Here is a 13,049-nt window from a genome sequence, read left to right on the forward strand (position 1 = left end):
GCCAGCCTGCCCTACCCCCAGTGACCCTCTCTCAATCTGGGGAACTGGGTGGTCAGAGTACCAGGAGCTGATGGCATAGAAGAGGATTTCCAACAGACCCTGGGGAAGCCTTGGAGTAACACTTGAAACACAAAAATATAGGGAAATGACAAAACGAAAGACCAAATTACAATCTCAAACCTCCAGCCCATCCCAAGAAACCTTAGGAGCTATGTACATAGAAGAAAATATATGCCACACACCTGAAATATTGGACATAATAGCAACTGAAATAAAGAAGCAACTCCGAGAAGCTTTAAAGGAATTCAAACTAGAAATAATCTCCCAGGTAAAAGAAGAAATGATAAAAGAAATGAAGGAGATGCTGAACATATCTAAAGAAGACACAGTTAAAAAACTGGAGGAACTAAACAAAAAGATAGAATCCCTGGATGAACAATATAACAAACAAACAGAATACATAAAGCAGATGCAAAGAGATATACAAGAAATCAAAAATTCCATTGAAAGTTGTAAAAACCACCTCAATGAAAGTGAAGATAGAATTTCAGACCTCGAAGACATGAGTGCAGCTAGTGAACAGGAAAGGAAAGATCTTTTAAAAATAACAAGGAATCAGGAAATAACATTTAACGACTGCAAGATGATGCAAAGAAAAACAACATAAGATTGATAGGGATAAATGAAAAAGAAGGGGACAACATAACGGATGTCAAGAGGATATTTAGAGAAGTAATAGCTGAAAATTTCCCAAACATGAGATTAGAAACCGACATCAGGATCAGTGAAGCATACAGAACTCGAAATAGTCATAACCAAAATAAAACTACACCCAGACATATAATAATCACCATCCCAGAAATCCAACATAAGAATAGAATATTAAAAGCTATCAGAGAGAAAAGACAGATCACCTATAAAGGAAAACCTGTCAGAATCACAGCAGACTTCTCAGCACAAACAACAAAGTCAAGAAGAACATGGAGTGAAGTATTTCAGATACTAAAGGAAATTGATTTCCAACCTAGACTGATGTACCCTGCAAAACTGTCCTTCAAAATCAATGGAGAAATAAGATACTTCCATGACAAAGAACAGTTGAAGAACTTCATGATCACCAAGTCAACCCTACAAAGAATACTGAAAGACAGTTTAGATACACTTAGGAAAAAACCACTAAGCAAAGCAGACAATTAAACAGAACAGAAAGATAAAGATGCAACAGGAGAAAGATACCATGTCAACAATAAACCAACATATAACAGTTACAATCATTAATGTAATGGTCTCAATGCACCAATTAAAAGAAACAGACTGTCCGAATGGATAAAGAAACAACATCCAACCATATGCTGTCTACAAGAAACGCATCTAATCCAAAAGGATACTCACAAACTGAAAGTCAAAAGATGGAAAACAATACTTCACGCAACAGGAACCAAAAAAAAAAAAAGTGGGACTAGCTATTCTGTTTGCAGAAAATGTGAATTGCAAACCAATAATGATCAGAAGAGATAAGAAAGGTCACTACATACTGGTTAGGGGAAAACTTCAAGAGGAAGAAATAACTATCTTAAATATATATGAACCAAATTCCATAGCACCCAGTTATATAAAACAAGTATTAACAGAAATGAGTAACACAATTATAACAGGAGACCTTAACACACCATTGACACAAAGGGACAGATCAGCCAGACAGAAAATCAGCAAAGAAATAACAGAACTGAATCACACCTGTGAACAAACGGACTTGATAAACATACACAGAGTATTCCATCCAACAACGTCAGAATACACATTCTTCTCAGCAGTACATGGATCATTCTCTAAAACAGACCATATATTAGCTCACAGAACTTATTTAAGTAAGTGCAAAAGAGTTGAAATTATCCCTTGCATGTTATTGGATCATAGAGCCATAAAATTAGAAATTAATGATAAAAGACACTGCAAAAATCCCACAAACAAATGGAAACTGAGTAATACACTCTTGAGGAATCAGTGGGTCACAGGGGAAATTAAAGAAGAAATTAAACAATACCAGAAGCAAACGAAAATACAAATACAACTTACAGGAATCTGTGGGATGCAATAAAAGCTGTCCTCAGAGGAAAATTTATTGCCCTGAGTTCTCACATAAGAAAAACTGAATGAATACAAATAACCTGGTATTACACCTCAAACATCTAGAAAAAGAAGAGCAAGTCAAGCCCAAAGCCAAAAGAGAGGAAATTATAAAAATCAGCGCAGAAATCAATGGAACTGAGACTAAGAAAACAATCCAAACAATCAATGAATCAAAGAGTTGGCTCTTTGAAAGAATAAATAAAATTGATAAGCCCCTAGCCAACCTTATTAAAAAAAGGGAAGAAAAAGCTCAAATTCATGCAATAAGGAATGAAAAAGGCGAAATCACTACAGACTCTGTAGAAATACAGAAGATCATCAACACCTATTTTGTAAACCTCTACTCTCAAAGGTTTGATAACACAGAATAGATAGACAGATTCCTAGAAACATATGAAGTACCAAAGCTAGGTCAAGAAGATGTAAAACTGCTGAATAACCCAATTTCTATTAATGAAATTGAAAATGTAATTAAGTCCTACCTACAAAGAAGAGCCCAGGCCCAGACGGATTCATTGCAGAATTCTACAAGAAGTATAAAAAAGACTTAATGCCGACACTCCTCAAACTCTTCAATGAAATTGAAAGGGAAGGAATCCTTCCTAAGTCATTCTTGGAAGCAAATATTACACTAGTACCAAAACCTGAGAAAGACCCAATTAAAAAAGAGAACTACAGACCAATCTCCCTAATGAACACAGATGTAAAAATCATCAATAAAATATTGGCAAATAGGATGCAGCAAATCATCAAGAAGATTATACACCATGATCAAGTGGGATTCATCCCAGGCATACAGGGATGGTTCAACGTACGTAAATCAATCAATGTAATCTACCATATCAATAAAGCCAAAATTAAGAATCACATGATCATTTCTATAGATGCAGAAAAAGCTTTTGATAAGGTCCAACATTCATTTATGATAAGAACCTTACAGAAAATTGGAATAGATGGTCTTTACCTCAATGTAATAAAGGCCATCTTTGACAAACCAACAGCCAGTATCATACTGAATGGCCAAAAATTGAAGGCCTTTACTTTAAAATCAGGCACAAGACAAGGATGTCCCTTATCACTGCTCCTATTTAATATAGTACTGGAAATACTAGCCAGAGCAATTAGACAAGAGAGAGAAATAAAAGGGGTAAAGATAGGAAAAGAAGTTAAATTATCATTATTTGCAGATGACATGATACTCTACATAGAAGACCCCCAAAACTCCATTGAAAGACTCTTAAATATAATAAATAAATTCTGCAATGTAGCTGGATACACAATCAATACTCAAAAAATCAATAACATTCCTATACACTAACAAGAAAATCACTGACAGAGAAATAAGAGAAGCCACACCCTTCATACTAGCAAACAAAAAAATGAAATATTTAGGAATTACTCTCACAAAAGAAGTGAAAGACCTATACAGGGAAAATTATAATAAACTGAAAAAAGAAATTGAAGACCATCTCAGAAAATGGAAAGACATCTCTTGCTCATGGATAGGAAGAATAAATATTGTGAAAATGGCCATTCTCCCAAAACTCTTATACAGATTCAATGCAATCCCAATGAAAATACCATCAAAATTCCTCATAGATCTAGAGAAATCACTCCTACAATTCATCTGGAATGAGAAGAGACCTAGAATAGGAAAGACAGTTCTAAGCAGCAAAGGCAAGGTAGGAGGCATCACAATCCCTGACCTGAAGTTATACTACAAAGAAACTGTAGTAAAATCAACATGGAACTGGAATCAAAACAGAGCCGAAGATCAGTGGAATAGATTAGAAGATACAACCACAACTACAAACATACTCAACCACCTTATCTTTGATAAAGGGGCCAAACAGGTTCACTGGAAGAACGACAGTCTCTTTAATAAATGGTGTTGGAAAAACTGGCTCTCCATATGCGAAAAACTAAAACTAGACCCATGCCTATCACCATGTACTAAAATAAAATCTAAATGGATCAAAGATCTGAATAATAAAACAGAAACACTAAATCTATTGGAAGACAAATTGGGTAAAAAAAAAACTTGAAGACATAGGAGTAGGCAGAGAATTCTGAACAGGAATCAAACCGCACAGGAAATACTTCCCAGAATCATAACTGGGACCACCTCTTATTAAAAAGTTTCTGCATGTCAAAAGAAATCTCCAGCATAGTGAAAAGAAAACCCACAAACTGGGAAAAGATCTTAGTGAACTCCCCCTCAGACAAAGGACTTCGGTCTAAAACATATAAAGAATTTTTAAAAAATCAGAATCCCCAAAATTCAAAGATCCAATCCAAAAATGGGCATCTGAGATGAATATACAATTCTCAGATGAAGAAATACAAATAGCAAATACATGAAAAAAAGTTCATCATCATTACTCATTGAAGAAATGCAAATTAAAACCACACTGAGATTCCATCTTACTCCTGAAGAATGGCCAGAATCAAGAAAAGCACCAAAAACAAATGCTGGAGAGGCTGTGGGGAAAAAGGAACTCTCCTGCACTGTTGGTGGGGGTGTAGACTGGTGCAGCCACTGTGGTGGTCAGTGTGGAGATTTCTCAAAAAGCTGGGACTGGAAGTCCCATTTGTTTCAGCTATTCCACTTCTAGGTATATTCCCAGAAAAACTGAAAGCATCATACCACAGTGATATATGTACACCCATGTTTATAGTAGCACAATTTGTAATAGCCAGATCTTGGAAATAACCTAAGTGTCCATCAACTGAGGAATGGATAAAAAAGTTGTGGTATTTTTGTACAATGGAGTACTACTCAGCTATAAAGAATGATCACACTGAGATATTTATAAATAAATGGGCGCAGCTTACGACCGTATTCATAAATGAAATAAATCAAACTCACATGTATAAATACCAAATAGTTTCCCTAGTGTAAGAAATGATAAGAATACATAAAACTTTGTGGTAATCATGACTCCCCATTATATTGCTTTGAAGCCTTATAATGTTTTCATTCATTAACTGGAATGGTTTTATTCTGGGTTGTCTGATTTGTTTGTCTGTGATGGTATGAATAGTTATTTTGAAGAAAACAAGACATCATAATAGCTAGTGCTGATTTAATATCATCTTGTTTTGAAGTCCCATCAAGCTGTTGTTGTTCTGTCTCCATTGGTTTTATCATGCTGTATTTTATTGGATTTTATTATATGTGATAGTATAAACAAAATTTTTTATAGGCAGAGATAATATAGAAACCATTGTTCATTTTCTGTTAGTTGGTTCTAAATACCCTGTAATAATTTCATTCTCTTGAATGGTTTCACACTGTGTTGCTATGTTTGATGCTCTAGTATACAAAGTTATACTCAAATATTTCAAGGAAAGAGACACTATGGTAACTACTATTATGTCGAGTTATCTTGTGGTGAAACACTATGTTGCTTAAATTGTTCTGTTCTGACCTGTGTTGTTATGCTGTTATGTCCTCTTTTATCTCAATCTCCTTTTTTAAAACTTTATTTATTTTTTAAATTAAGGGAAAAAATAAATTTAAAAAATAGCAGGATATATTATAGTAATTTTTTGATTCCCTATTAACTTTATTTGAACCCCTGTATTGCTCTCATCATCTTGTTTTGACTGATTTTACTCTATTCCGTTTTGTTTGATAGTATCAAGTTTGAGGGTATAGGCAACTACTTTAAAGCAGTAAGATTCACTATGATGCCCATTCTGGTTTGACTATTATCTTCTTGTGAAGTCTTGTAATGTCTCCAATGTTTCGGTTTTATTGGTTTTGTTATTTACTGTTTTGTTCAATTTTATTATACCTGATGATATAGGCAATTCTTTTTAAGGTAGCAAGAGGCATTATGGTAACCATTGTTGATCACTTTGTATTCTGTTTTTACATCATGTACTATGTCCATCCTTTGTTTTGACTGACTCTGTTTTGTTATATTTGGTTTTATTCTCTTCTAAAAAAAAAAGTAATAAAAACTGTGGGAGTAATAAAACCCAAAATGTGTAATTGTTATTGTAAAAAAAAGAGGAAAAGAAAGTGCTCTGAAGGACACAACTGCAAATGTGCTTAGTTGTGTAAGATAGATGACCATATTACTAAGTTTTTGTTGGATCATTGAACACAAATGTTTGCAGTCTCACTGTTTGAATGTCTACTTTGTATGCTTAATTTTGTAACTTAAACAACTATTTCTAAGATGACAATATGTAATCTATTAACTAGTGATTTACTGTTTATTTTTTTGAAATTCTGTATTACTTATACACTTTTTGTTTTGTTTTTCTCTTTAAATAAAATTTAAAAAAAGAAAGAAAATAGTATGTGCATAAAGTGAGAAAACAGATAATAAAATTCTGTTATTTGAAGAATCTAACAAAAGAATGACCAGGAATTCTATGTACTATCCTCAAAATTCTCCTGTCAGTCTGAAATTGTTAAAACTGAAAATTCTTTTGTAAACAATGAGATATTACTATATATCTACTAGAATGGCTAAAATTAAATAGATATTGGCAAGTATAGACAAAGACGTGAAGTAACTGGAGCTCTCACACAGTTTTAGTTATAAAGTAGAATAGCACCATAACTTCATAAAAAGGCACAACGGTTTATTACTAAATACGCACCTACCCCATGATCCAGGTAACTTCACTTTTAGGTGATTTATCCAAGTGAAGTGGAAACGTGTCCAAAACAGATCTGGAGAAGCCAAATGTGTTCCTGCACCCTTGTGATCACAGCTGCTTGTGAGGCAGAGTGACGAAAATCTTTATAACTAGTAAAAGAAACCTCACCCAAGAATCTGTGTTACATGTTCTCTTGTATATGAAGTTCCAGAACAGGCAAAACTAATGCATTATGGATAAAAGCAAAACAATGGTTTCCTCTAAAGCGTGGGAGTCGGAGTTGTTTAGGAAGGATCGTATGAGAACTTTCCAGGGTAACAGAAATGATCTGTATTTTCACAGAAGTATGGGCTATGTGTACATGTGTTTATCAAAACAGTGACTATGACAAGATGTACACACTTCAATGTATTTATTTTAATGCAAAATTCATATCAAAAGAAAAAATGACGAAGAATGAATAAAAACATAGTATGTATGAAAAAGTAGGGTACTTACATCACATCTACAATGGACTGTGATGTGTCCACTGACACATCAGATTGATGATGAATCTCTCAGAGGGATGGATCAAAGGAGACAACGAAACGAGCACAGTGCAGCATTAATGGAGCCCAAGTGCACACTGAGAAATACAGCTTTGCTGTATGTTTGAAGATTTTCATAATACAACATTAGGAGAAAAGACACTCTGGGGTTACCTGAGGAAAACTGAATTAAAAACACAACTAGATAATTTTAGGAATTATTTTCTGTTCATTTTCTTAGGTGTGATGATGGTACTAAGGTTTTCAGAAAAAATGTGAGATGGGTGGGAAGATAGGACAACATGCTAACAGCTGCTCAGTTTAACTTTGTTTTGGATGTTTCTGTTGTTCTTTTTCTTTTTGTTTTGTTTTTGTGTGTATGTCCTTTTTGTTTTTTAAGATAGCATCTCATCTTGTAGCTCTGACTGGCCTTGAACCAGGCTATGTAGCCCAAGCTGGCCTCAAACTGGTGGAACTCCTCCTGCCTCAGTCTCCTGTGTGATGGCTACAGGCATGCACCACCATAAGCAGCTCTACAACTGCTGAATTTAGAAGGTGATTTCAAGTGTTCGATAACCTCTTCTTTCCATTGTTCTTTTTGTTTGAAGTATTTATAATAAACATCTGAAGGAAAACAAAACTACCTGAGTCTGAAGTTTCCTGGGGTCATTTGTCCCACCTTCTTGGGTACAGGATGCCACGTGAACACAGGTGGATGCTGGCTGGCTTGGTCCCATCATGTCAAACAGTGGAGAATGACAGTGAAGACCCTTTCACCAGGCAAGCAGTCAGTGACACCATTTCTAAAATGAAAGTTATATTCACATCAAATCTCCAAAATAGAGAACAGATAAAAACACAGTATCATGCTCATATAATATTCTAGAAGTAACCCACAGCAACTGCTAGCTAAAAGTGATTGCTTAGAGACAGGTATGAGTTTCTTCCACTTAGAAAAACCAACCATACCTCTGAAATTGTCATTTTCAAAAAACCAGTGAAAACACTATTCTATAATCTCATGAACCCTTTCATTCCAAATTTCAACTCTTAGTCTCTAGTAAAACATTACCCCTAAAACAGAACTTTGTTATTATAAACTAACACTTTAAATAGTACGGCAGTTTTAGGGACATACATTCTACACCTGTAAATACTAGCTAGCTCCTAGCCAAAAAGCAGTATGCTTTATTCTATCAAGTGGCCCAAAAGGACAGAACTCCGTGAGCCTGAATAAGCCTGAGGAATCAGAATTCTAACATGTAAGCCAAAATCTGCCATTAACTAGCTGAGAGGCCCTGAACATTCCCCGACCCTATACAGATATTCTAAATGAGATCATAACATTAAGAGCATTTTGTAAACTGAAAGGGACTGTGTCCTGGTCATTGCCTCTCGTTCAACACTTCAACAGCCCTGCAGGCCAGGTGCACCTCAGTGCTATCTCCTACTATTATTTACCTATTTCATTGGAATATGTTGCATCTTGCTAGTGAGATGAGGTTCCTTGAGGCTTAAGGGGCTTGTCTTGCTCTCCAGTTTTCCACAACACAGCACTCTAAGCACAGCAGATAATTTAACTCAACATTACGAATACCGTAGAGTCACCTGATTTTCTGAGAACAGACTTGTTTTAAATACACTGGAGAACTTGTTCTCTCAGAGACCTCTTACGGTAAATCAATTGGGAAATTCAAGGTTTAAAAAAATCCCCAACACAAGCCTAGGTTTGTCGACTTGATTGTTTGAAGACTTATTTATCTGTCCTAAAGATAGCTGGTCCGATATTCCTTATTTCTAAGGTTACAGAAACAAGATTCAAAAAGTAGAAGGGAGGAGCCGCATGAGTGAGCCAATCCCAGCTGGCTTGTCACCACCACAGGTCAGGGGCTGAAGCTGCAGAAAAGCTGTAGATGTGAGGCCAGAGTGTCCGCCAGGACTTTCCCCTGGCTGCTTCCACCAGCCAAAGGCCCAAAAGTCCACTCTCCAACAGGAAAAATCTACATGACCCCCAGAGTTCTTAGATATGTCAAGTAATCATACATACACACACACACATGCACACAGAGACTGGGACACCCTCCCCAACCACCCCCTGTACAAAGTCCTGGTACACTGCTCTTCTAGCAGTCCGCCGCTTTCCCACTGCTCAGGAAACCGCCCAGATGGTCACCCTACATACCCTGGAACCTCACTGCATCCTGACATCTCTGTAACTTGTGCCTTTACCCACAGTGCAGGACAAACCTACCCCAACCTGTTCCCTCCCACAGAGCCCCAGGATACCCCCAACTTGCTCCCTACACACACGACTAGAACGTCCCCCTCAGTGTGTCTTCCCCCACACAATTTTCTCTCCAATCATTCCCCCTCACTCCGATTCCCGACATTTCTCTGACCTGTCTCCTCCCACTCTGCTGTGGGTGATCTCTAAAATGACTGGGGTCTATTTCCTCTCTTGACACTGGGGGCACCGCCACAGCCATTCTTATCCCAGACACTCGGGGAATATTCTCATGGGCTGTTTGTTCTTCCGCAGACCTTGGACAGTTCCAGAACCAGGCTTCATGCCCCCGGGTGTAAGACACCCCTACAGCCTGGCCCCTTCCTATCATTCCCAGGACACTTCTATCTCCCGTCTGCTCCCCTGAAGGCTCAGCTCCCTCTGCGGACTGTCTGCTCATTGCTGTCAGGCCCGAGGCACCCACATCTGAGCTTTCTCCTGAGGACTCAGTCACCCACACTGCAGCAGGCACATGCCTTGCCGCAGGAACTCCTCCGGCTCCAATCCTTCCCAGTGGCACTGGCACCCTTGCAGTCTCAGGGAAGGCTCCACTGTGCCTCCTTCTCCACAGGCCTGAGACACCTTCAAAACCTGTCTCCCCCTCCAAGGGTCCAGGACTCCGGGCAGCAGTAGGAGCGCCAGTGCCTTGTCTCCTCCAGGTGCCTGAGCCATCCCCGGGGACACCCTCCCCCACCATCTGGGGCCCATGGACCCTAGAAGCTGTGGGCACCCCCAAGGCAACGGGAAGCCTAGCAGCCACAGGCAGCCCAGCAGTTTGCCTTCTTCCTAGTAAGTCCAGCAGACCCTCGGAGAGTGTCTCTTGCATCACAGCCTCAGAGGGCCCCACAGCCATGGACATGCCTGTAGTCTGCCTGTTCCCTGACGAGGCTGCAATGCATCCAGATCCAGTCCTCTCTCCCACGGGCTCGGGCATCCTGGCAGAGGTGGATGCCCCCATCGTTGTGGAACTCTTGTCTACCTGTCTTTCCCGGCTCACGCCTGAGCCACTTGCTGAGCCAGTTTCTTCCCACACAGGCCCAAGCACCCTAGAAGCCACATGTCGCCCACCAGCTGGGGACACCTCCCCAGTCACAGGTGTTCCTACAAGGTGTCTCCTTTCTAAAAAGCCAGTCTCTACATCCGGAGGACCAGATGCTACAGGAGCCCCTGGCACCCTGACAGCCTGTCTCCTTTCCCAGGAACCAGCATTCTCTCCCACAGACCACAGCTCTTCAGGAGCCACAGCCCCCTCTGAACCCAAGGGCACTGGGACAGTGCAACTTTTCCATGGGTTTGAAACGTTTCTACCGTTGATTTCCCGACACACAGGGCCAGACACCCACACGGCAGCAGGTACCCGGCCCAGTCTCCTTCCAGATCTGGGTACACCCAGAGCTGTGGGTACTCCTACTGGGGAATGCCTGTGCCTGGCTGTACTAGCTGTCTTGGACATCCCTGGTATCTCAGATGCTCTAAGAGTCTGCCTTCTCCCACATGGACAAGAGACAGCCCCACAGTCTGCCTCTGCATCGGGAGGCCCAGCTGCCCCTGCAGCTCCTGGCACCAGAGCCTCAGGCTCCCCACTGGCCTGCCTCCCCTCCTGCAGGCTCAGGACACTCCCACTGTGTATGTCTCCCACTGCCTCAGCCGGAGGAGTCCCCAGAACCCGTTGCCTCTCCCACAGGTCTGGGACACCACCATAGAGGGTGCCTTCACTCTGGGCTTCAGGTACCACCACAGCCTGGGACAGTCCTGGCAGCTGTGCTGTTCCCCACAGCCCTGGGACACTCTCACAGTCTGTCTCCTTCCCCAAAGTCCTAGGTACCCTCATAGCCTGTTCTATACCCCATAGGCCCTGGGGTACCTGCTGAGAACCTGCCTCCTGCACCCCAGGACCAGCTGGTTCCATTGTCTGTGCAGCTTCCCACAACCCTAGGTCACCACCAGAGCCCGACTCTACCCACATATCCTGTCCCTTTTCCCTGAGCCCTGGACCACACCCACATCTAGCTTCCTCTTTAGTAGTAACACAAGGCACCCCCACAGGCTGCCCCATACCCCACACCCCAGGGAACCCTTCAGAAATTTTATCTTCTACTTCGTGTCTCCTCTGCCACATGCCTGGGACACACACAGGCGTAGCTTCCTCCTCCACAACCCTAGGTACTACCACAGCATTGAGGTTCCCTGCAGCCTGTACATTTCCCCATAGGCCTGGGCTGCCCCCTCGGAGTGCTCCTTGTGTCAGAGCCCCAGGATCCTGCCCTGACTGTCCTCTCCCACACTGATCTGATGCAGTCCCACAGCCCGAGGTTATCTCCATAACCTCAGGCTGCCCTATGACCTGCGCTCTTTCCCAAGGACTTGGGGCAGGTGCACAGTTTAACTCCACAGCACCAGGAGCAACCACAGGGGGCACCTTCCCAGCTTGCCTACGCCCACAACCTGGCCCTGTTCCCGTGACTGTGGACTGTCCTGAGGCCTGGGGAAATGGCCTTGCCTGTCCTCTCACCCACGGTCCTGTGACACCCCCTTGGCTTGTTTCTATCCAGAAAGCCCGGCCGGGGATACCCCTTTCGACTGGCCCTTCTCCTGCAGGCACAGGATGAAGTTCCACTCTGCTCCCCACCCCACATCCTGAAGCTGCCCTCATAGCCTGCACCTTCAACCACAGTTCCAGAATGCTTCCATGCCCCATTGTCCCAGGACGACCTTTCCTTTCACAGCCCTGGGGACTGCTGCCGCCTGCCTCCTCTTCCCCGGATCTAGTGACCCACACGGACCCAGCAGGCCCCACCACCTCAGGCTCGCCCACAGCTCCGTTCACCCATACAGCCTTGGGATCCCTTGCTGCCTCAATGGAGCCTATAGTCCCAGGCGTCCCCACAGCCTCTTTCTCCCCAGCCGCATCGACCGTCTCTGCAGCCCGCATCTTCTCTCTTGATGGCTGACAATCCTGCAGCCTTTCTGCACGCTTACTGCGCGTTTTTGATATCGAAGACCTCACCCGGCGCCTCGCTCCACTGCCTCGGGATGCCCCGGCACCCCATCTCCTTCTCCACCACCACCCCGATCTGCTGGGCCCTACACAGCGACCTAGCATCTTGGCCGCTAGCTCGCCTCGGTGCTGCCTGGGTAAGGCCCCGGGACCCGTCGCCCTGTTCATAGCTCCACGACAATACCCTTCGCCAACAAAGCCCCGGGACACTTTCTGTTTTGGCATCAGGCCCCCTGGGCCGCTCCACACACACTCACACACTCGGCTCCGGCCCTCGCAGCCCTTCTCTCCTTCCCAGGCCCCCAGTCCCACCCCCGCCCAGCCTCAGGTGCCCGCCCCCCAGCCCCGGGGCCCCCCTGAAGCTAGACAGGAGAAAAGGTAATTGAGGCTATGGAGGAACACAGTCTGTCCGGTTCAACGTCTCCTGTCCACCCTGGTTTATGACACCTAACGCTGCTTTCCGTATCCCCCCAGCTCAGGCCCAAGCCCA

The 13,049-nt window shown here is 42.4% G+C and overlaps 2 protein-coding genes across 4 annotated transcripts in view; both read right to left on the reverse strand.

The window, feature by feature from the left end:
* The window catches only part of Kiaa0753 (KIAA0753 ortholog), an 81,311-nt gene that overhangs the window by 68,044 nt on the left and 218 nt on the right, over nucleotides 1-13,049 (reverse strand). The window contains exons 2-3 of one of the 3 annotated variants that reach the window (XM_063250992.1): nucleotides 8,739-8,835; nucleotides 7,922-8,080 (exon numbers count right to left, since the gene is read on the reverse strand). In XM_063250992.1, coding sequence (XP_063107062.1) covers nucleotides 7,922-8,017 — 96 coding nt within the window. In that variant the 5' untranslated portion in view covers nucleotides 8,018-8,080; nucleotides 8,739-8,835. Of the gene's footprint in view, nucleotides 1-7,921; nucleotides 8,081-8,738; nucleotides 8,924-13,049 lie in introns of those variants that run through there. The other 2 variants (XM_063250990.1, XM_063250991.1) reach the window with 2 other exon arrangements.
* LOC134476490 (collagen, type I, alpha 1b) lies at nucleotides 9,160-13,044 on the reverse strand. The gene has a single exon (XM_063250989.1). The coding sequence runs from the start codon at nucleotides 12,782-12,784 to the stop codon at nucleotides 9,590-9,592; it is 3,195 nt and encodes a 1,064-aa protein (XP_063107059.1). The 5' UTR covers nucleotides 12,785-13,044; the 3' UTR covers nucleotides 9,160-9,589.

Source organism: Cavia porcellus, unplaced genomic scaffold (assembly GCF_034190915.1).
Source record: "Cavia porcellus strain 051 isolate PalLab524CR breed Dunkin Hartley unplaced genomic scaffold, mCavPor4.1 scaffold_6, whole genome shotgun sequence".
Taxonomy (NCBI): Eukaryota; Metazoa; Chordata; class Mammalia; order Rodentia; family Caviidae; genus Cavia; species Cavia porcellus.